Source organism: Echiichthys vipera, assembly GCF_963691815.1.
Source record: "Echiichthys vipera genome assembly, chromosome: 13".
NCBI lineage: Eukaryota > Metazoa > Chordata > Actinopteri > Perciformes > Trachinidae > Echiichthys > Echiichthys vipera.
In genome coordinates this window covers 13,772,645-13,797,850 of record NC_139838.1, presented here as the reverse complement: position 1 = coordinate 13,797,850, position 25,206 = coordinate 13,772,645, and the positions used below count along the sequence as shown (strand labels likewise).

The 25,206-nt window shown below is 40.8% G+C and overlaps 1 protein-coding gene across 1 annotated transcript; it reads right to left on the bottom strand.

The window, feature by feature from the left end:
* Positions 1-793: 793 nt before the first annotated feature.
* On the bottom strand, positions 794-24,966 carry dnah3 (dynein axonemal heavy chain 3; the record flags this gene model as incomplete). The annotated part of the gene is made up of 61 exons (XM_083926013.1): positions 794-1,147; positions 1,263-1,400; positions 1,621-1,825; positions 1,978-2,120; positions 2,249-2,416; positions 2,623-2,780; positions 3,046-3,162; positions 3,377-3,621; positions 3,695-3,920; positions 4,083-5,710; positions 5,813-6,326; positions 6,431-6,629; positions 6,771-6,953; positions 7,047-7,263; positions 7,369-7,534; positions 7,616-8,282; positions 8,757-8,900; positions 8,989-9,145; positions 9,223-9,346; positions 9,425-9,604; positions 9,703-9,997; positions 10,085-10,188; positions 10,284-10,517; positions 10,645-10,774; positions 10,889-10,994; positions 11,095-11,195; positions 11,494-11,735; positions 11,817-11,928; positions 12,869-13,003; positions 13,113-13,332; positions 13,437-13,528; positions 13,654-13,830; positions 14,659-14,772; positions 14,916-15,024; positions 15,195-15,393; positions 15,484-15,598; positions 15,706-15,816; positions 16,087-16,179; positions 16,328-16,529; positions 16,664-16,800; positions 16,901-17,080; positions 17,693-17,809; positions 18,012-18,126; positions 18,466-18,557; positions 18,696-18,907; positions 19,085-19,229; positions 19,312-19,465; positions 19,750-19,873; positions 20,040-20,224; positions 20,381-20,559; positions 20,668-20,773; positions 20,867-20,997; positions 21,098-21,277; positions 21,389-21,584; positions 22,989-23,184; positions 23,502-23,694; positions 23,758-23,916; positions 24,061-24,137; positions 24,315-24,492; positions 24,615-24,716; positions 24,949-24,966. 61 exons carry the CDS (start codon positions 24,964-24,966, stop codon positions 794-796), a joined length of 12,000 nt encoding a protein of 3,999 aa, XP_083782139.1.
* Between the last annotated feature and the right edge of the window lie 240 nt (positions 24,967-25,206).

Here is a 25,206-nt window from a genome sequence, read left to right as displayed (position 1 = left end):
ATGTCCCAGCAATATTTTAGTTGTATTGTTTCTCAAAATTAAGACCACATTTCCCATAAAACCATATTTGCGCTTACACTCTTTTTGGCTGCATAAATATACATGAATAACTACATAATTGGTACCAAACTATATCTCAGTGGAGATGTAGTAATAGTCTCATTGTGGGTACCAGTTCAGACCCATGTGGACTGTCTGGTTCGCCTTTGCTGCCATCTAGTGTTTGCCATCAAAACACTGCTGAGCTGAGAGAGTACTATAAATATGGACATCATCCAGTTGTTTTGACATTGTGCACTTTATTTTCAAGTAATACATATGTGCAAAATCCCACCACCCATTCTGAAACAAAAGAACCATATAGAAAATATAAATGTAAAGTGCATCATAGTGAAAATACATATCAGCATTTTCATTATGTGAGCCCATCTGTTAGTTCTTTGCAAATACATTTGTACAAACAATGAATCTTCTGTTCACTGTTAAGCCAATGTGAACTTATTTTACGTATAATCTGAACTTTACTGGCAATAAATGTAAAAACAAATCTCCATTCCCGACAATTGTGTCTTTTTCAAGACAAAATATTACTGTAAGATTTCATTGTCATCCACTACAAATTTTTTTTTTTAATGTGGTCATGGTTGCCAATATGTGCTTTCAACCAAGCTTTAGAACCTCTACATGTTTCAGTTTACACCTGTTACTTTGGCATACAAACACGGACTTTCTTTGGCATATACAGTTTTTTAATAGTTCAAACTATCAAAGAATCGCTTAATGATGCTGATTCTTAGTCATCCAGCTGGCAGAGGCATGCCACCCCGCGGTTAATCCAGTGTTTCTGTGGCCTGTCAGAGGGCAGCTCAATGGACATGACATAGTTGGTGGAGTGGCCAGTGGTGGACAACGTCCCTCTGCGTGCACTGGTTTTGTAAACGGGACAAACATAAATGTTTTCATGTTGAAACTTGCCCATTTCTCCCGGTTTGAGTTTTATGATGGGCAAAGAGTCAAAGAGGATCTTGGGGAGGGACTCTCCGATGACCATGTTCTCTCTGTCCCAGCGCGCCCCCTCCATAAAGAGACCCTTAACATAGGCCCCGTCGTCTGGTTTTTCATCCATATGGGTCTCCTCTTTGGTAACCTGTGACACAACGCAGAGCATGAATATCCACCCTATATATCCCTGTTATTATTCAATTATTTCGATTGAATATGACCAAACATACTGAGAAAGGTAAACAAAAACAATTACATGCCTCAAATTCAAAACCAATAAAGTCTATGGGAATGGTGTACTTCCTGGCAAAATTCTGAGCCACGCCAGTAAGAAATGACTGGGTGAAGTAGAAGCCAGAGAGCCAGAAGACTGTAGGCGGGCCGGTGTCTATCCAGTCCTGTAGAAACAAGCATATGACTAGGTATTAGTATATATTTAAAAAATAAAAAAGCAATATAATCTATTCTCTACCCAACCAGTGTTGCTCTACAGTTGTACTCCGATCCAGATACAATGGTTGACTATGCATATGTGCTTTATTCATCTTGCCAGTCATAGTCCAAATATATTTCCTTCGCCTGACGACTGTGTGACCCATAACAAATCATAATTCTTACTTGTAGGAACTGCAGCCTGGCTAAGAGATCAGTCACGTAGCTCCCCATCGGCTTGAGAGAGGGGTATGACTTGGCTGCCCACATTGCGGGCACCTTGCCCACCATCATACTGTTGAAGACGTTCTCAAGTTCAGCAGACATGACTATCTGGCCCTTCAAAGCTTTGCGGATGTTTACCAGGCTCACGCGCACCACATGAGTGAGTCTGTTGAGAGGTTGGATTCATGTCATCAAGTATTCATTGTAAAGGATGCCATTAGTGTGTCTTGAATAAGCCTATCAATGAATATTGGTAATTAAGGCTTGTCTTTTCTGACATGAATATTCAATTGCATAACAACACTACCTAGTTATTACCTGTTAAAGCGGATGATTTCCTGCCTCAAAACAGTATTCATGGACTCCTCATACATGACTGGATATTTATCTATAACCATTTGGATGTCAAAGTCTGCTGGCAGCTTAGACAGGATGTCTTCTGCAAGCTCATCTACTACCTCCTACAACACAGACAACAACACAAAGAGTGAATATAGGACAACGGGTTTACATGCAGTGTTTCTTTAGGGAAATAAGCGTAAGCCAAGAGTTTAAAATAAAAGTGCTTCAGACAACAGGCAGTGCAAACCTGAGGAGACTTGGCCCCACCACCCGTCTGCCTGGGCAGCGTCAGCAGTACTCCGTCCAGAAGCTGATTGGTCTCTTGATTATCCTTCGTGATGTCAGCGTTGCTATGAAGTCCGAACACACAAGGATCGGCGCAAATTGGAAGACTGCGAATGTAGTTAACATATGTCTGGAATAAAGAAAAAAAATGTTTTTAAGTGTATTTCTTTATCAGATAGGATGATTAAAGAAGTAGTAAACAGTGGCCTTCAACATGGTGCCCTTGAAGCAAAACATGACAATATTTCAGTCCAGACAAATATTACACTCTGCCATTAAAACCGTGAAATGCGCTGCAGTTTGTGTTTTGTCAATTGACCAGAGCTCTGACAGTACCTGATATGGGCCATGAGCTGGGACGTAATACAGATCTCCCTCACACAGGTGGTAGCCCTCCTGCTCTATCAGGTCCCAACTGTAGAAGATGGACAGAAGCGACACCAGCAGGCGCCTGTCTTTGTCATCTGTCACCCTGCCACCGTAGTTGCACTCACCTGAGAAGAAAAGAGATCATTAAAACTAAACAAAAATAGGAAGCACACGGGTTTGATGTTTTTTTAGGGTTTTGTTTGTGTAGTTTTAGCCATGCTACTATGTATATATACAGTTTTATACATGCAGAGAGTGGGGGTGTGATTTGTTAAAAAGGTTGGTGATTGTAAAAAAGAAAGAAAGAAAATGACCTAAGGTCTGTCTGACATTCAAGGGTGACGAACTTACTCAGAATACCATTTTTGTCAACAACTATTGATATTTCACCTGTAAGGTATGTGAGGGCCTCCAGTGGAACCTCATTATACTCATCCAGGAACATCTGGATCTGCCTCATACTGATCCTCAGGTCAGACTCATTGAACTCATAAGGAATATTCCAACCTGAGAGAAAATTAGCAACCAACAGCAACACAATTGTTTCACAATCAGCATAATTACGGTACATTAAACATATTAAATAATCACGGAAATGTTTCAAATATCAAAATGAAAACCTTAAAATACAATGGTCCTGTGTAAAAAAAAAAGAGAAAAAGGAAAAGACATTTCATCACACAAGGGTGAAAACTAACAGACTATAGTATGTATTTCTCACCCAGAGGTCCAAAGTTCCTCCTCTCCTGTACCAGAGCATGGAAGAAGGTCAGACCAAACAAGAACTTCTGCCAGATGACCTGTTTCTTGGAGCTGCCAAAGAAGGCAGGGTCAGATATGGGGTGACTCAGGTAGGAGCGCAATAAGTTGGCTCTTATTCCCTTAGGAGGCTCATTGGTCATCTTTAGCCCATTCTGCAGGATACTGACTGGGAACTTGTCAGATGGATAACTGGTTAACCACAACCTGGGGAGAAGAAACTTGCCTTTATCATGTTTGTCATACAAGAGCATGTTTTGTTTTGTGTAGAGTCTGTTACCTAAAGCTAGGGTGTGTGTTCTCTGGGGTGATAGCTTCCTCACAGATCCTGTCCAGAGCAGGCATCCAGCTGGTGGCCAAGTGGCAGTTCTGCAGTACCACCCAGGTGCCTTCTTTGATGGCTTTGTCAATCATCTGAGCTGCTATGGGTCCCTGTCCCTGTCCAAGAGAAATGGTTTGGGTCTTACTGCCCCCCATTTCTAGGTCATCAGCAAACTTCAGCAGACCTGGAGAAACAATGCAATACTCTATTAAAGACTTTTGGCATCCAAACATGAAACCCCAAGTCACTTCTAACCCAAGTTTCCTTCTGTATTTAAGTCATTATTACAGTTTGACTGGGTGATTTAATTATGTGTTAAGATTGAGAACGGCATTCAACTAATCACCTGCTGTTGGATCAGATCCTGGTGACAACACAAAGATGAGAGGAGAGCAGCAGTTGGAGTCTTTGTAACTCCCTGCCAGGTCAAAGGTGGGCGGTTCAATGTAAGCCTGCCCCATATTATCCACTATAAAATCCTGCACTGCTGGAACCATTTTATCTGGCCTGAAGCACCTGATTACTACCATTCTGTCCATCCCCACCACCTCACTCCACTGGTCAGGTAACTGGTCCTTGTGGGGCTTTCCTGAATCATAAAGCTTCTTCCATTTTGAGACGTTGTCTTGAACATGTTCAAGGAAACCATCCAGGTTTGGGAGTTTGGACGCCCTGACGATTTCAGACCAAGATTTTTCAGACAACCACTCTGGAGCAGGGTTGGGGTAAGGGTTATCCAACGCAATGCCACCTGTTAGAAGGAAGCGCCAGACTTGGTCGTCAACCTGGCCCTTACCCTGCATGATGCCTACGGTGAGCAACAAGGAGAAAAGCAGCTTATCCTTCTCGAAAAGTGAGCGGCACACATTGTTGTAGATGCTGAGGGTAAAGTGCTCGACAATGTTGTCTATCCTTTCAGCCACATCGTCGCTCTTCAAGCTCTGGGCAATGGAATACAGGTAGAGGTTGATGAACCAGGTCAGGGAGTACTGGTACATAGGCTCGATGTTCGCCAATTCTGAGATACAGAAAAACAAAATGGAGGAGTGCTCGGCCACAGGACGGTAACCCATGCGAGTGTCATCAATCTCTTTCTCTGTGACGCTGGCAATTTTTTGCTTCTCTGAGATCTCCTCAGAGAGTATTTTGGAGGATGACAAGATCTTAATGGCGGTCTCATCTTCCAGAATGTTCCCCTCAGAGGAGGAGAGTATTTGTAAGATACTATCTTCAATTTCCTTTAACTGCTTGTTGTTGGCAGCACTCTCCAGAATGAGCTGGTTTTTCTTCTCTTCCAGCTCGGGTTTCTCTTTGGCTGCTACAATCCCTAAAAGCTGGTCCTGTAGACCTTGTGGTGTGATCATGAAGTTTAGCAGACAGACTTTGACAGCCACCTCTGGGAGGTAGTGAGGGTTCCTCAGCCCTGTGGTCATGTAGAACAAAAAGTCTTTAGAATATTCCACAATATTCTCCCCTATTTTCATGTATTCTACACCCTGTTGTTTAAAGGTCTGCTTCAGCAACACAGGTTCAAGTACCGGGTCAAGTTCCTCTCCAACGTTCTCCAACAGAACTGGGGTTCCAAACTGGATGCAGTTCTCCAAGATTCTCACATAATTTCCATCAGACATTTTGATAACAGCAAGTTTATTAGCCTTCTCCATGTTCTTGACCCACTTGTTGGCTTGACCTTGAGGGTCAATCATTAGGGGCCACCGACGGGAGTTAAACACAATGATACCGTTGTCTGTGGAGAATGAGTCCACTGGTAGTCCAGCAATCTGCCATGCCCTGATGGCCACCTGGTTGCCCAGAGTGTTGGTGAGGGTTAAGTCCTCAGAGCAGGGGATTTTCTTCTCCTGGCACAGCATATGCCACTGCTCCTGGCACTCTATACGGTAGTCTACTGTAAATGCCCCAAGGTAAGATACAGTTCCAGAAGAAAGCAGTATGTCACCTGTCAGGTTGATGTATCTGCAGAAGGGAAATACAGTACCAAGCTGATTAATATCAAAATTCAGACACACCACCCATCATGAAAATTAGTGAATATACAGTATGTATATTTTGATATACCTAATCCCTAGTTGCCTTGCAGCCTCTGTCCACCTGTCCTTCTCCCCACCAAGTCCTCCTATCAGCTTCTCTGCCCTGATCAGCTTCTGAGAACATAATTCAATGTTGTCCTCCAGGTCTTGCTTCTTGTTGATCATGGCTGCCAAGTCATCATTCAGGCTCTGTAGTCTGTCCTCAACTTTTTTCAGCTCAGCTCTTTTCACTGTCAACATTTCCATCTGTACAGCCAGCTCATCCTCAGCCAGCTTCAATCTCGCCTTCTTGGGGGCGACCACTTTGGCTACACGCTCGTACACTTCCATTGCTCGCACCCATTTACAGAGACCCTCACAAGCCGAAGACACATTTTTAATGATCGAGGGCTGAAACTCGGGGTTGTCTATAAACTTATCTCTGATTTTCTTGATGTACGGGGCAGGAATGTTGTCTCTGTCATAGGCTTTGAGGCTTTCCAAAAACTTCAGGTCTCCAAGGAGCTTCTTAGAGGGGCCCCAGAAGTCCTCAATCATCTTCCCTGCAACATATTTATTTGAAATAGTAATGCGGAAGTGCGATATCAACCCTCGTCAATGTGAATGATGCCATATCAACATAATTTGTTCAAATCTATGATCTTACCTGAGCCACTAGGATCAGGTTTTCTCTCAGGTTTGATGCCCTTCATGATACAGATGGATTCCATGACTAGTTTGACTAGACCTGGTGGGTTCTGCATGGACTTAACTACTGTAATGTCTGAAGGTTTTAAGGTGTCCAAGGCTGACAGGGCAGCCTCCAATGCAGGCATTGCTTCAGCCAAGTCTCCCTCACACTCATCCTGAAAGACAAACAATCCGTATCTTAATATGTAAATAGATGCATACTAAAATACTGCCCTTCTTGAAAACAGACAGATATAAGTAAGAAAAAAAATATTTTTGATTAAAATCATTTGCTCTTTAACTACATACGTATGTACCTTAATGGCTTTGGCTGCAGCGGCTGCTTCATTAGCCACTTTCTCATCAGCAGAAACAAGCTCTTTCTTAGCATCCACCTCAACTGTTTCCCCCTCTATCTTAACCATCATCTTATCTGTTTCAGCTGAGGTCTGGATGAGCTCTGGCTGCAAGGCTGTCAGCTCCTCCTGCATCACTGACACCTGTGGACATAGAATATAATGTGTCGATATCAATCATTTGGCCAAAGAAACAAGATAACATTCAAGGTAATATTTCTTGACAAGGTTCGTCACCTGAGAAGCAGCAAACTCCAGTTTCTGGAGGCCAACGATGTAGCGGTTCCTCGCAGTATCCACTTCATTCCTCTTGGCATTGAGCAGAGTCTTGAAAGTGAGGATGAGTTCGAGGTAGGAGGTGGGTGTGACATAGTTGTGTCTCCTCAGTCTGGAGAAATACCTTTCAGACATGTCTCTTACGTCTGTCTGGAAGGTCTTGCACATCTCCACCACCCTGAGATCACAAAAAGAAATATGAGCATACTAAACAGCTGTAGATGCGATCAAGTCCATGCCCCTTTTAAGCAGCTGGAACGAATACTACTTCTTGTGTTCTTACTCCAGTCTGATATCACTGTCCATTTCCACATCCTCTAGAAACTTGTGGGCCACCATCTCCAGAGCATCATTTGGCCATGCATGGAACCAGTCAATGGTGCAGCAGTTGATTAGCGCAGGGAACATCCTAAGACGATTCCTAAATGCATCACCAATAGGACTCATAGCTGTTGAATACAATGATTCCGAGTTACTTTCCAAAACTTCAATCAAAAAAGAAAAAGTAAAAGTGCCGTAAAAGTGCCTACCTAGCACAATGTGCAGGTTAGCCTTCACCCGGTCAATGAAGAAGTTGTACATTGAGAGCGGGGTGGCTTCTATCTTTTTGCCTTCGAGCCGGGCGATTCCCTGCACTTTCTCAATGATGTCAGCTCGTTCATCTGCAGCGAAGATGTTCGGCACATCACCAGTGTTAAGCAGCATGTCGATGTCCTCCAACATGGCCTCGTCCTTAATTTGGCTGTCATTGAACAGGAACACCAGGCTCTTTCCCTCTATGCCTGCTTTAAGCATAATTCGCTTTAGGTCATCTCGCCAGTCTGACCCACTGTAATTCTTCGTCAACTCAATCTGGAACAGGACGTAATCATTGATAAAGGTGCCCAGTTTAGTGGCACTCTGACGCCCCGAACCACCAATGCCGACGAGCAGAAGGTGACCATTGTCTTGTTTCAGCACACGGCAGATGCGAGAAACGTGCTCAATGGCAAATTTGAACATTACAAGGGACATTGGTGCCTTGCTGCAGTTGTTGTATTCATCCAGGTAGAACTCCATCACTTCTTGTAACGCATTCAAGTCTGTGATTTCATCATAGGCCTTGACGTCCGAATCAGGTTTGGCATAGTCACCGAAGAACAAGCTACGGATGCTCTCGTCCTCTACATTGCCATCTGGGCTTAGATGGCTCAGGAGCTTGAAAACAAGAGGAGAAATTTAGGATTAAACACAGAAGCTATGGTTTTGAACTCTTGACCGAACACATTACACTACGCAAAGCAGCAGCCTGTCTCAGTGATTGTACGTTTATTGAATCTGACTTTCCGAAAATAAAGCTTGTGACTGCAGTTCTGTTTAGTATCTAGCTGGCCTGAAAATTCTTAGATATGTACCTTCCAACCAGCACATTAATGCAGTTGAAAGGTATTGAAGGACAAAATGTAACTCACAGCAGAAACCCTTTAAGCAGATTTCAACTCAAATCACTAAACTCCTCTTTTTGCAAAGAGCTTTTTATCATATTTTTATTCATATTTTGTGAGATAGCATGCAAAATGCCAGAATGGAAAAACTGTAAGTCTACTAAAATAATTTTTATGGGTGTGTGTGTGTGTGTGTGTTTGTGTGTGTGTGTGTGTGTGTGCTCAGACACACTAATCAAACATGTACCTTTTCCACACTCTGCTTAAAGAAGTTTGAGGTTCTCTCTTTCACAATGGCAAAAAATGTCTCCTTGTCTTCGTTGTCAATGAGTCGGTCATAGAAAACACGGTATACCTCATGGATCCACAGGCGGATCAGTTTGTCTCCCTCCTGATATAAATGACCAACAAACATAAAGAGGAGATACATCAATTCAGAACAATTCATTTAAACATTTTACTATTGTCTCCATTCTTACCTGCATGTGTGTTTGTGGAACCAGGAGCACACCCCGTATCACCCGTGCAAAGTCCCGCAGGTTGAAGATGTAGTGAGACTTAGATGGGGTGGGGAGGAAGCTGTCCATGGTATCCTTATAGACTGCCATGGTGGCCTGGACCATGATCTTGCCTAGCCTTGGACATAAGACAAAATACAGTATGTCTTTCTGACAAAGATCATAGATATATTATATACATTGTCGACAAGTTACCTGTAGAAAGAAGCATCAAAGCCCTTGCTGAAGTGCCAATCAGTAATGGAGCTGAATATCTTGGTCAGTGTTTCATCATCAAAGGAATCAATTGAGATGATATTCAAATGGCGGGTGAAGCGGCCTAGCATTTCAAACATTTTGTCAATTTGTTGTCAATTTCTGTTTTCTTTAATGAAATGACTAAAATCAATATCAATACCTGTAATGTCATTTTTCCCACCACCAGGAGGCCCCATTGCAGACATAAACAGCACATCCACTATGTTTAGCCTGGAGGTGTCCTTCTTGTCATACCAGTGATGATGATCAATCCACTGCCTTAACAGCTCGATTGGGGGTTGGGCGCCGTAGATTTCTTTAGCCGGCATGTTCAGATCATCTGTGTAGAAGAGATAACAGTAACAATCAATTTGTATCAATGATGCACTTTTAACCTAAAAGTATGGGATTATACTGCATGTGCGTCCTTTTTTTTACCAACATAGATGATACACTTCTTTCCAACAGGTGGTCCGAACACGCCTTTCCTTCTCCGGTCCAGCTTGGACATGATGATGTCTTGGGTTTGATTAGCTGAGGTTCGGGCTGAGAAGTTGATACAGTTTGGTGTGTACTGCTCTTTAGGCAGCTTTACCAAGAAGCTTTTGTTGATGACAGATTTGCCAGTGCCAGTAGGCCCAACAAACAGCATGGGTATTTCATGTGCCAGGTAGGTACGCAAGAAAAAAAGCTGACGTGCCGTCTCCATAGTTGGGATGATGAGGTCTGACACCTGGTTAGAATAAACACAGTTTCAGCGAACGTGGACATCCACAGTGGCCTCTTTAGCAGCGGTAACCTCTGTGGCGTAAATACTCACATTGGCTGCAGCTGGAATGACGTTTTCTTCATTTGTGATTGAATCAGTCCATACATTCCACTGTCCTTGTCCATCCTTATGAAAGTAGTAGTCATAGACAGAGCCTGTAAAACAGTAAGTAAACATCCTGCATTACTTATGTTTAAAAGGCAGGCTTTTTAATGGTATAGTAACTATATGCGTAAATATATTGTATGACCTCTCTCAGGGAAGATGTTGTTCTTTTTGAGTTTGATACTCTTAGGCCGAGGGTGCTCATCGTCCATGCCCATTATAAGATTGCGGTAGAATGCATCAAACTTCTTACGACTGTCCCCAGTGATAGTCCCACCCACAGTCCATACAACCGCAAACAGGAACAGACCCTGCAGCCACATGGTTATCTGCTGGCTGGACATCTGCGTACCATTAGCTCCTGATGCAGATATTTCATCTGGGTGTAGAAAAGAGTGTTAACACGTACGCATAAACGCACGCGCACACACACACACACACACACACACACACACTGACAGAAAGAGATGTGTATTAATTATCAGTTAAATCTTATTCTTACTAACCCATCAGGCATGTATACAACTTCATTAGACTGTAGGCCAAGTGAATCGAAGACGTTTGGACCACAAAACGACACTCTTGGTCTATGAAGTCCAGACAGGGCTGAACTAGCCAATCAAACAAGTCCACTATCTGTTTGACAAAAGTTAAAAGAAGCAGCTATATGACACATAATACGACATCTTCATGGACATAAAAACTGGCCATCAATGAGCCAATTAGGATATGCGTGTTTGCAAATCTCACCAGTTCCCTTTGTTCAGTGCTCAAGTTTTCAGGTAGTGTGTTCATGTAGGAATCTCTGAGAGGAGACCAGCCCAGCTGCTGAGGTTCCATGTAGATCATACCACACCTTCAGGCAGACATTATAAAAACCACGATGCAGTAACTTTTTCTAGATGTCCAAAACATATGCTTTCTCTATATACACTACAGTTGCTGGTGTTGCTTACCTACTGACGGTAGCTGGAGAGGCTTGCTCCAGGTCAGCGGGTTCAAAGATCAGACTCATCTTGCTACTCATCTGGATGATCTCACCACTCATCAGACAAAGCTAGAAGAGAATAGAGTGAACAAAGGCGTCTTATTTAAAATGCTGTAAGGCAAAGATACAATTACTACAATTTCCCAGCTTGGGATCAATAAAGTATTTCAATTCTATTCTATTCTATTACAAAAACTATAAATGTCTTCAACAAATTTCATTAAATGTGATCAGCAGTTGTTAAGATAACTTTTGGTTAAAAATGTTTCAGTGAAAGGAATGTCTGACCAACTAGTTAACTAAAGAACTGTTAGCATTTAACAAAGAGGATTTTGGTAGCAGTAAGAAAAAACTCAGTGGCCGGTACCTTTTTGTTGTCATCCAGCACAGTATTCATGTTCTCAATCCAGACAGCATCAATCGGCCCATCAAAAATGATCCATTGTCGATTTTCTGAGGTGGAGATGGCCTGATCCCTGTAGGAAGTGGCCAGCACACCATCAGACCACTCATGGCTCACTGGATCAAAGCAGCCATACAGTTGGCCCATGGTGATGGCCTTGGGGTTGATGATGCAGTAATTCACTGCAAATTCCTCCATCAGCTTGGCTGAAAAAGTGGAAGGAATAAACTCTTGTAACAATTGAAAATAAATAAAAACTACAAGATAAATATTCATTAAACACCTACCTTTATAAAGGTCTCCAAGGGCAGCAGCAAGAACTTTATATGCAGAAGTCTTTCCTCCTAGAGGGTCTCCTACTATCATGAAGCCATGACGCACCAGCATCATCTCATACACCTAAAGACAATCACAAATTAAATTCTGACTACATTTATGTGGTTGAAGTATACCAACCAGCCAAATATCTATTAGGAGTCTAAAAGGTACTTTTCTTGAAATATATACTTAAAAAAAAATTGTGGGCTGGATTGCTTCCACAAGGCTTTCACTCCAATATGTGAAATAACAAAACATTTTCATGGCCACATGCACATACATGCACGCGCAGCTGGACCATCTATCACAACAAACAACTCAAAAGCTTGGATTACAACACGCGCAGAGGGTAGAGATGTTGCAATACCATGTTTTCCTTCTCAATAACTGAACTTGCATATCAGCCGATACCGAGTGCTGATCTGATACCAGTGTGTTAAAAGAATATGTATTATTATTTTTTATACTGCTAGCCCATGTCATATGATTGCTATCATTGTGCATGGCCTGGCTCAACATGAACACATGCATACAGAGAATAAATGCCATAGAATGTTATTTTGTTATGTAGTTCGACAGTCAGTCATGATGGAAAAATAAACTGCTTTAAAGCAGAATTTTTTCCTGGCTAAATAACATGGTATAGGATGAGTGCATAGACCATACCGATACAGTTTTTAAGGCAGATATCAGTAACTAAGTAAGTGACTTCATTCTCTGTTCAGGTCACCATTATTCCACAGTGTCTTGGCAAATAGTTGTTTGCAGCTATATATACTCTATAATGTGGGATTTTTTTTCCTATCTTGGTTTCTGTGTTTTCTTTACATTTTTGTTATCAAGAAAAGGATTGGATTGATTTTTAATGGTAAAAAGTGTGAATAATGTATTTCCTTGTTTCTTTACTAGTATCTTGGTTTATTTATTATTATTTTTATTTATATATATATTTATACATTAGTGATGTGAATATGGAGTACAGTCCCTTTAAGTATTACACAGCAAAGCTTCTCCTTGGTACCTGGATAATTTTGCCAATGAACCATGGAACAGACTGGAGGTTGAACTTAGCAATGTTGTCATTAAGGGCCTTAAAGAGGACATCATAGTCTGGTTTTGGAAGGACCACGCCAGGGAATAAATCAGAGATGATACCCTGTGGGTAGCAGAGGGAGAATTGAACAAATAATTAGTAAACAAATTGATGCATCAATAGAAAAACAAACTCTAACAATTACAATTAGATTTGGTACAAAGTCTGTCACCTGAAACAGTGGCACATCCTGTGCTAGAAACTTGGCCATGTTGACATCCATCAGTGCCCTAAGCAACAGTACACTCTCGTTCTCCTCGGGGTACTTCAGCTTCAGATTCCCTGCTGCAGTCAGCACAGATTTCACAGCTCGCATACCGTAGTCATAGTGGTGTTGGGAAGATAGCTGCTCGGAGCACAAGCGGTAGGTGGCCACAATCTTCTGGGCCAGACTGGAATTTGAAATGTATGAGTCTTGATGAATGAGCCAAGTCTGGCCCAGGAAAAAAATATATACTACTAAAAATATTTTGTCCAGGACATCATTCACACATACCTGCGAGATTCAATGAAGCCCATTGAGTATAACGAGATTTCTCCAATGAGACCATAGTCTGGCACCATCATAGCCACTGTACGGAAAAGAGCCTACACAACAAGATTGACAGGTATGCATCCAGTTCCAGCATCTTATTCTCTCAAGTATACGTACTTTCTCATTTCTTCTTCAAAATCAGATTATGATGTTTAAGACTACAGTTTTAAAGCGATACCTTTAAGTTGTCAGGGAGCTCGGCCCTGCCAGCGTAACCAGGGTTCATGGTGATGAACACAGAACAGGTTGGGTTGAGTGACAGCTCTGTTCCTTCAAACAGGAATGTCTTCAGATTCTTGGCAATGGCCTGTTGTATGCAGAGGACTTGCTGAGCCACGACAGAGAGCACCTCCACCTGTGATACACACACAAACACATTGTGAGTAACTGAATGAACAAATTTGTTAAACTGATATGAATCTGCCGTAAGGAGACGCAATCATTGGAATGTAATGTGGCTGAGAAATAGCAATATATAATTTTCATCATTATCAAATTTGAGCGGTTGGCTGTACATTTCTTTATTTGCATAACAGCGTTATGAAACAACAGCAAGTGCAGGTGTGTTTGCTGTCTAAATGCTAAACATGTTTTTCGGCCATGGTAAAAAAGAAACACTTATGTGTACAGATTTAGGTGCGTACTTCCTATCTACCTCCCCACATTTTTGGAGAACACGATGAGAGTATAAGACAGGATATGAAATTACGAGTATTGATGTATAAAAAGGTGACTATCTCTGTCCATATATATATATATATATATACTTATATATAAAGAAATTTGTAGTAGCACTCAAGACTTACTCTCTTTGTTAAGACGGTTTTGTATTAAAATAATCCATTAAAATTTGGCATATAAGCAGCTTCTCTATATCCTGCTGAGTTGCAAATGATCTAAATTTAGCTTACTTTTCTGTGTTGGAGGAAAACAGATTTTGTTAATATGTGGTTGTGCACACTTAACTTTAAATCTATAATGATTCATAACATAGTTCATAGAGGCCAAACTGACCATGCAAGTTTATCATTAACATGTCAACAATAACAAACTATAAAACATATTAAACACTATTCTTGAACTACTATTCAGTTAAAGCAGACAGGGTACTGATTGATTGATTTAACAGATTTACACAGATTTGACCAGCAATATATAGTATATAGCAACAAGTTGTGCTCACCGGAATTCGATTGAATTCATCAAAGCAGGCCCAAGCTCCAGACTGAGCCAGTCCTTTGAAGAACTTACTCATGGCCTTGTAGTCCAGACCATCGGAGCAGTTGAACACCACACACTTTAATAAAAGATATGACTTTATTAATCCCGGAGGGAATTGTTGTGCAGAAACAATAAATAACAGCTTTAATGTCAGAATTAAGAAAAAAAAACAAATAAAATGCACATCAGTGGTTTGCTGATATGTGTGTCCCTATGTACCTGTTTAGCCAAAGCTTTTGCCAGATCTTTTGTGGTCTCAGTCTTGCCAGTTCCTGCAGGACCCTCGGGAGCTCCCCCCAAGGTCAACTTCAAAGCCCCCATTAGAGTTCTAGTGTAGCACAATCTGAATTACACTTTCTCCTATTCATTGTTGAACATGTAAGTATGTGTAAAGGTTGATCTTTCATTTCATTTTATTGTAATTTAGTTGTATGTGGTTTTATCAGGTGTTGTTTCACATGTTCAAAATACACTAAGATCACACAAACTGTAAGTTACCTGTAGCAGCGGTCAGTAAGTGGTGTAATGACGAGACGAGGGGAATTGCCCAAATACTCATAGCCATATTTCAAGCAGGTGGTAATCATGCGCAGCATCACTTCTCCGTCCTCCCAGAAGTAACGCAGTTGAGAGATCCACGCAAAGTCATTCAGTGAGGAGATGCGGTCCTCTGCAAGTTTTGCCACAACATCTCGAGCTAGAAGAGGGAAAAAAACATGAGATTCTCAGCAAGCTAGATTTTATCATTGGACCATATTTTCTCCCTTTAAAAGAACAGTTATATTACCATGAACATCTATAACAGTAAGAGCACCAAGGGTCATCCTTGCCCCGCCTGGCAGCTTCCCACGCACCAGCTCCACAATGTCAGCAATTTGAGCGTTGCATTTCTCCACATAGGCCTTTTTGGTGGAATGGAAATTTAGTTCACAGGTTAAACTATTTCGTATGTAAATTTGGGGCTTAGAAGTTGTCTTTTTATGAGGAAGTTAGCAGTGAATGTACTGACAGGCAGTGAGTTGGTCTGGATGGCTTCAGATACTTCAGTCGTCCAAAAGATGGAGGAGGCACAGATGACAACTTGGCCAGGCCATTGTAACACCCACTTCTTCCTGGGCAACTACAGCAAAAAATAATATAACATAGTAGAGAGAAGGTTTTTAGATTGCTTATACCCATGAAAATCGGAACGCAAATAAATGGGTTAAATAAGATAAAAGATTAATTTTCTTCCACCACCTTTTATGTATCACCCCACATTTGAATACTGCTCCAAAGAACTGATGGGTAGTTTTATTAAATGAAATCCCCAGTATAGCTGTGACTTGCCTACATGTACTGTCAGTCAAGTTTATCACAGATTCAAAAACAAAGTTGTATCCCCAAATACCTCGGTATACTGCAACACTCCTTGATGGATGACATGTCGAACACTCCTGAGCATTAGGTTCTCCACTTGCAGCAGCCACTTCTCTACCATACCCTAAAAACGGTAACAGTCCACCACATATGTCCACTATATTTTGCGCAACAAAGTCAAATTTGTTAAGAAATATGAAAATATAAATGAGATATTTACATATCAATGTAAACAACTCACACAATGCATATAAACACTGTCTGTTCTATACCTTGGCTTGAGCTGGATCAATCTTTTCTGTGAAGTCCACAGTCTCCTTCTCAGAGCTGATCATGCCATTGATCTCCATTTTCTCTGTGAACTCCAGTTTGGCAATGCCCTCGAAGCACTTCTTCAGGTGAGGCTGCACACACAGAGGGTCTTTGGTCTGTGACAGGATCTCCAGCAGCTCATCGTTGGAAAGAAAGAAAAACCTGGGAATATGATGAAGAGGAGAGCGGAAACAAACAAATCACTTGACAACAAAATATTTTTAATATGACGAGTAATCTAGTGTCCAGACATAAGTCAGAATAGAATAGTTAAAGCTAGTACTAATGGTCAAAACCTTGGGAAATAGAGCCTCTTTTTTTCCAGGTAGGTATTGAGGCCTTTTTGGATGTCATCTAGAAACACATTGGACTCCTGTAGCCGCCCCAGCATGTTGGGCTGACCTGTTGCCACCAGCACATGTGTATCCTTAACCTGGACCAGTGAAGACACAAAGACACCAAGGCAAAGCAAAGTGCGTGAGACTCAATTTTGGCCAACTTCAACAGAAAACTGTGTTTCAAAAGGATCTTACAGCCTCAGCAATGATGTCCTTCCAGTAGCCGTCCACAATGGCGAACTTGCGTCCCTCCTCGGGCATCTGGGCAATGATGTCCTCAGAGCTGAAGATGGGTTCAAGGTATAGCCAAGTAGCTTGGCACTTTAACATGGAGTCTAGGATATCCTGCATACTCAGCAACTTGTCCTCCCATTGCTAGGTAGGAATGTAATGAGGAGTTTAACACAATTTTAGCAACAACAAGCTAGTGCTGTGTCTCATAGTTGAAGCATTACTTCAGTATAGTTGAGAAATCAATTTACAAAACAATCCAATAAAAGTCAAAATCACACTCAAAAGATTATTAAAAACATAAAGCAACAAAAAGAAAAAAATAAGATAATGTTACAATACTTGAAAAACGTAGTGTATATAAATCAAATAACAGCAAGTCAATAAAACAGATTTAGATTCAGCAGATTGCTGCGTGGTGACTATATTATCCTGCATTTCTAAAACAGGTTGTTCCAAGCCTTTTATGGTAATTTGATGGCACAACTAGCTCCACTGGTGTACAAAGTGACACAGCTGAGGTTGTCTTTATGCAGAACAGGCAATTTTGTTACTTGTTCTGGCATGAAATTGTGCTTGCATTTCCATCTGCTCAGACCACCTCTTATCGCAAACACAAGATTTGCTTTTCCGGATTTAGTTGGTAAAACTGCACACGCAGACTTCCAAAACTTCACGAAAATTATTTTTCATTTTATGTACAGTATGACAGCTCTTTGACTTTTGTATACATTTTTAAAGTCAAAAGGAACTTACCTTACAGTCAGCCTCTATTGGCTTAATGAAAGGTGAGCCTCGCATGGTCTGCGTCTTAATAACGTGATCATCAAGAAGCAATTGGATGTCATCCACTGCCGACACAATATTGGTACCCTATGATGAAATATTAAATATATTTAATACAAGTTAATGTCAGTGTTCTGCATTAAACTATTTATGGGAAGTTAGCGTAAAGTGACATACATAACCAACATATCAACTGTTTTGTAATATTTCGATATGAATAATTTATAATAACAACCCACTAGGGATATGTCAATTGTCAAAGTATGTGATTGTGTATTTGTTGTCATACTGTATCTCTGTATGGAGTGAAAGAGAACCGGAGCTCTGCCCATTCACTTTTCATCTTGTCCATGGATTTTTCCAGAGAGTACTCCTTACTAGCTGACGCCCCAATCTCTTCCAATCTAGGGAAAAGGTTAAAAATAAAACAATCCATCACTTTCTGATAATGCTGAATACTTTCATAATTCAGGGTAACTTTTCCTTATAAGCCATGTCTTTCCTCTTTATCTTTATTTTATTTGACAGAGACAGTGCATGTTAATGAACAATTCTTTAAATATGCCAGATTTAGACAGAAGACTAGTTTTCATCTGCATTCCCTGACCAGATGTTACAACAGGCTCCCTAAAAAGAAAATACACAAGCAGGGTTGAGAAAAACATACATTAACTAAGATAACTGAACACAATACGTTTATTTTGCTCTTTACAAGCATTCCAACCGTCAGTAAATTGTCTTACTTATTAGAGAACTTGGAAAGCCCCAGGTCCAACATGTTCAGCAGAGAGCTGCTTGCATCCGGTTTGACAGCAAAGCCCACAATGCTGCTAATCTGTAGACCAACAAAAGTGTTGTAAATTATTCACATCAGCTTCACGGATCACAAGAGTCACTTGGTCCTTACAAAGTGAATATAATACTCGATTTCAATCAGATGATCTAATGAAACTAAAACATTAATTCAGCTGACTGTCTCCCAGTGGCGGTCTTTGATGCCGGGGTTGCAGATCGTCGTCAGGATGGGTAGGTGCTGCTTGAACTCATCTATCTTGCTTTTGAAGCTTTTGGCCACTCGACAAGGCCCGGGAAGGCTAGAGAAAGACTTAGTCAGTTTGTGCACGGTCCTCCACATGATGTCCAGCTCATCAGAGATTTTCTCAGCATCCAGGTGTAGGAAAGGACCTAGGAGTTAAATGGAAGTACACCAATGTGAAAACAGTTTAGCATCCTGCTTGCACTTGTTGTGCGCCATTAGTTGATATTTGTGCCATTTAGAGTTTTTAAAATGCTGTCACACAGTACAGTAGCTGTAAGAAACTAAAATGAATGGGTGTAGTTGTCCCAGTGTTAGTCACTTACCATTCATCCACACTTCTGACATGCTTTGGAAGTTTAGTGCTGTGGTCCAAAGCTGTTCATATGGCTGTTTGTCAGCTATCAGAGTTTGGAGCACTGGGAACTGGCTCTGTTCTTTCTCCAGCAAAGTCTGCTCATTGTTGATATCCTGTAGATGGTATAAACATTTTGCCATTGTGCTTGGTTTTAAATAATAAGAATAACCCCATGTGCATATAGACATTCCCTACCTCTAGTTCAGTGACAGCAGCCTCCAGGTTGGCAGTGATTTGAGTGAGATTTCCCACATTGTTCTTCATCTCCTCCATGTTCATCACTTCTTTTTTCTTAAAGGCCTTTATCTCCTTGTCCACATTCAGTAGCCTCTGGTCAAAGTCATATATCCTGAGATAGTCACAAGGAGATACAGCAGTTGTCATTTCAGCTGTTAGCACTGGAGACAGGCATTATTAGAATGTTTTGGTTTTTTTTTACATTAAAGCATGTAACCATGTGTAAAAACCTGTGAGTGAACCTGAAAATGAGCATACTATAAAGGCTTAAAAGCAGTTCTTCTTCTCCTCACTGGGTGGTGCCTGGGCGAAGCTGAAGGGGACAAACAAGTAGAAAACACCACATACAGCTCTGGTGGTTGACACTTTTGTGAGACTAGGAGTGTATTCAGTAACCTTTTTAGGAGATATTCCTCAGCCTGTTGTCGCGTGGTAGCCAGACGAGTCTTGCTGTCGTCAAGCTCAGTCAGAATCTTATTGGGCCACTGGAAAACACAGGAGTTCAGCCTCAAGTCATCAGCTGGAGTAAGAAAGAAAAGACAGACAAAAAAAAGATATAAATGCTAAATTCCTGCATATGGACAGGTTCAGCTAAAGGAAAATGAACACAAAATATGGTCTATTTGTGTACATTAAATGTAATTTCTTCTACTGTATTTGCTAATAGCACGAGTGGTTTCACATACAGGGTAGTGTGGCGTAGTCCAGGAGGAAGCTGAGGCGGTATGTCGCTTCATCAATCTCATTTATCAGCTTGTGAATGGTCACATCACTGGTCTTTTTAATGTACTGGTTGAGAGACACTAACTCATCTGTGGTTTCTGGGGTGCCTCTGATGGTCTTGGTAATCTCCTCATACTTTTGACAGATCCTGGGAAAGAACAAAAGAACTTGTAGTTGACATTCTCTTGCTTAAAGATAAAAAAAGTCAACATTAAACCTTTACACTTTTTAAACTAAGCAAAGACAATAAATCAGACGCTTTCTGCTGTTCAAGTTAGAAAAGTTGCAGAGAGTTTCCTCTCACCCCTTGTTAAGCTCTCGGTTCTCCTCCACTTCAAACATGATGATCTTGTCTTTTAGTCTCTCTGCACGGTCACATAGGTCAGCATTCAGCTTGCCAGCATACAGACAAAACAGGGACAGTGGCACCGTAATGCGCAGTGAGGCAATCTCCTTCCACAAGTGATTAACGCTCTCAATTTTCTAAAAAAATGAGAGGGGGGAAAGACTTGGACACTTAGTGGATAACAAAGGCCAACTGGAAAAGGAAAAACATTAGGTTTAGCTTCTAGATAGAATGGTTTTAATTGCCTTTGTAAATCCTTCTAACGAATGCTTCTCCTTGAGAAAAGCTGAGATCTCCTGCCTTGCTGTATGGTCCAGTAGATTGATGTATTTTTGATATACATTCAAATACCTGAAGAATAAGATTTAACATTAGCAGCTCCTTCACATTTGCTGGTACTTCAGAATAGTTGAAAGGAAAAAAATTCAGTTTATGTGTCATTACTTTGTAGGTCCCACAGTGTTCCTATGGAAAACGTCTTTGGCTTTGTTGATTAGGTCTGTAACCAGGGACTCATCAGGACTGACGGTGCGTAGATACAGGTTCTTGATATCGGGAAAGAGGTGACATTCCACCTGGCCCAAGCATATCAGTCACAGATTAGGCATATGTTTATTGTATTAAAACAGAAACAGCAACGTGTCACTTAAAATACTTTATCAGGGAGAACCATACCCTCGGGAGCTTCTCAGCACTCTTGATGATTTCCATGAAGGCTCTGTTGATGAACCCCCAACATTCCTGAAAGCTCGGACTAAAAGCAATGCAAGGCTCATCCACTTGTAGTTTAACCAGCAGCACCTGAGACTGTACATACTTCATCTCATCAAACACCTTGCCAAAGTCATTGCCGTCCTGAAGAACACAGTAAGAGTAGATTTGGGCGCTTGTCTCTCACAATTCTAAAGACTATTTAAAAGTGTTCAGAAAAAAAAACCCTGAACAACTAAAAGTTTTTGTTCAAACCTCATGTACAGTGAAGAAATATAACAAGTCCTGTAATGATTCTACGACCAAACTTCGTAGCTGCAACGACATGAGAGCAGCCACACAGCTGAAGAACTCCTGGACACCAACTATAGCCACCAGCTCACTCTTGGGTACAAGGGGCAACCACAGGTCCTCGAAGTTGTCAAAGAGTGAAGCACAGTGAGGCAGCCACCTGAATGAAGATGGTCATGATAGGTTCAGTTCTAGCTATTTGTTTTTATTTAATATCAGAGCATAAAAAGAACTGAAAGGTCATATTGACAAAAATATATCCATGAGTAGTTTTGAATTTTATATGGATATAAGAATATCCAGAAATGTTTATTTAGGTTTAAAAGAGTTTTATTTTAACAGCTCATTTATTTTTATTGAAAACTCAAATTCAAAAAATCCAGTTAAAACGTGTGCCTTGACTGGGATGTCACATACACTGGTCGTCATAAATCTCTCTGTTGTACTCATCTGCTTCCAAGAGCATGTGTGATAATAAAATAGCTCAAGCGCTTCCTGCACAGTTTTCTGCTTCAAATCCTATAATAAGATGATTAAAAGCTCTATTGACTTCACTAGTTACAGTGGTAATTATATCCTTTATTTATTTCTTGTTTCTTATTGCCATTTACACAACCCTGTAGAGACACATAATGTCCTCTGGATTGAGTATGGCTGGCTTGGGAGACTGAGACACTGCAGAATAATGGTATCCAAGTGGGTGCAAATTAGGAACATGGAAATAAACAAACAGAAGCTAGTTTCTACAAATTACAGTGGCTCATATTTCAGTCCTGCGGCCAGCCATCTTACAGGGCTGCTACATGGTCTACAAAAGGCATGCAACAATGGAATTCTAAAGTGCCTGACATGGATCTGACAAAGTGAACAAGGTGGTAACACGAGACTGCACCTACAACAGGATTAGCTCTCTTGGTTGTGACCTACAAGCCAATGAGAGGAGGGCACATTACAATGATTAAGTCTGGATATCACATTATGGTCTGACTGACAGACTGGCTGTTTTCAGACAGTGTGGTAATTTGGCAGTACTTACTTTTGGACCAATTCATCTCTTGTGGTTTGGCACTGTCTCTGGACAAACTCTTCAAACTCAGATGGCAGGAGGGGGAGACTGATGGAGAAAAGGTCCTCCAGTCGAACAAATCTCAACGATGAGAAGCTAAAGAAGATTTTTGTATATTTTTTTTGTTAGCACTCAAAAAAAGAGATTATTATAAAATTGTACTGTATATACAAGGTAGGAGGCTAAAAGCTCCTGCCTGGTATATACCTCCTATCTTGCCTTTCCTAAAAACTTAAGACAAGATAAACAGAATTACATTGAATAAAAAAGAAATAAATAAAGAAGAGAAAAATATAGAAAAACATACATAACAATTATTTCTCATTACAGAGCTCGAAGAGTTAACCCTGTAATTGGGAAGTTATCAATGTATTTCTATAGTATTTAAGTATACAAAGAGGATGAAGGATGCACAATATGCAAGTATGAATTACATAAAAAAGAAAGTCTACCATATTAATAGAACATAAAGGAAGATAAGGATGTTCAGACTATTACCTGTTTAGCCAAAAATCCTGCAGTAGGACCATGATGTGACTGACGATAAACAGATGTTGGCTGTGCCACGTGTGGGCCTCCTTGTAACTAGTTGCCCAGGGCACTGGCGCACGGATCACCCTCCTGGGAAAGGGCTTGGGGATGTTGGATATGGACAGCCTCTGGCACTCAGATGGGTCCATCAAAATGTAGTCCACTGACAAGGAACAACGTGGAAGAAAAAATAGATTGTACATTGACTGCGTGTCATTTTAAGGCATTTCACAGAGGAAATTGTTAATTAATTAAGGTACCAACTACAGTGACTAGCTTTTCAAACTATATACAGGAAGAAATTATAGTTTCATGTAATTTATATTGCAACATAATGTGCTCAGATATACAGAAAACAGCATACACACAAAAAAAGTTGAGGTTGAGTCCTGGGTTTGTTTTGGTCAGACTGTCTATGAAATCCAGCGATACTGACAAATCCTTAGAATGACTAAATACTGCCATCAAATATTTCTATACCTATGCTCTGCTTGAGGCTGAAGTAATAATCTCTTTTGACCTCTTCTTCCATGTTTGCCCTCATAATCTGGAGGTGTTTACTACTATCCTCAGTCTCAGGAGGCAGCCGGCACATGATGTTCATCATCTGCTGGCATGGCTGGGGTGCCAGCACAGACATGGGGACACCATGGTTGATGTAGTACATATACCTCTGTGTAAGAAAAGTTAATGTGTCAGAAAAGGGAGACTCAAAAGATTCCAAACAGCAACTGACACTTTCATTACTGAATTCTTCAATACTTGCTTCCAGGTCTTTCTCATTAAGTTCTTTCTGCATGACCCTCCTCTTCTTCTCTTGGCTGTACAAGATGTCCAGCTGCTCTTTAGGACTCATAGGCCGGCTGCCTGGAGTGCAAATGTTTCTCGATCTAGGCTTTGGCCGAGGTGAGAGTGAAGCATGAGGAGATGTATCCCTGTGAGAGCATGAATTAATCAGATCAAGTGCCTCAAGAAAAAGAACACCATTAAAGATTAGCCATAGAATTCAGAAAATGTGTTACTTTAAGGGTATTATTACCTTCTTCTTGGTGTAATTGCTTGTCTCCTTCCAGGTGAGGTAGATGCTGAAAGCTTCATTAAGATCAAAAAGCCATTCTGAGGAGTTTCCAGAGCAGTGCTCAAATTTGAAATTATAATCACCCCCCCTAAAAATAAAATTGCAATCTCAAGAGAGTTTCAGATAGGCTTCCCTTAGCATGCAGACCACAGTTTGATATTAGTTTGATTTACATTAAAGGATACAAGGCCCTGCTGGTTTTTCCAAGGATTTACGGAAAGTGAGTCGTCTGTGCTGAAGTTTAATCATTCTAAGGTCCTGGGCCCGAGGACTGTAGTTATTTCCAATGGACTCACTGGGAGTGCGGTGGTACCGTTGCTCTTTAAAGGGAACTGCCAATTTCTGAGAATTGGTCTGCAGGATGGGTGGGTAATGACTGTGCCTCAAGACCATCTGAGGTGAAATAACAACTTGAATGTTAAGATGGTGTATGATGACACACATGTTATGTCAAAATGTGCCAAACTGGCTTGTTAAAACACTTGTTTATATAATACAGTGATTGATTTTCTTACTTGATAGAGTTCTGACGGTTCTGCATCACAAGCCATGGGCAAAGGTGGGGGAACAGAATATCCTCTGTTCTGAGTCATATTGTAGAGAGAGTCATCCTCCATCTTTAATTCAGACAATAGCAGTGAGGGCAACACAAAGGACCACTGGCACTTTCATTTGACTTTCAATTCACACATTACATTAAATAATTTAATAATAATAATATAATAATAATAATAATAATAATACTAATATATTTTTATTTTCTATACAAGCCATGTTCATTCAAAAGTCATTGTTTCTAACAGGCTACTTCACCATGAAAATGTCAGCCATACAGATAAGTTAGGTTACCTGCTTCAGCCGGTCCATCTTCTGTTTAGCTTTTCTGACGGTGAAAGGAAGACAAAAAATACAAAATACTTGAATGTATGAATGAGAAAAGCTAGTCATTTCTATTTTAACGAGTATAACCCAAGAGTTGAAGAGTAAACAACAGCTAAAAACACGGTTGTACCGTTAATTTCAGCTAACGTTACCTTCTACCGGTCGCTCTGTAACGGCAGGATTTTATTCATTAGCCTGTTAAATGTGTCCGTCAGCAGCAACTGC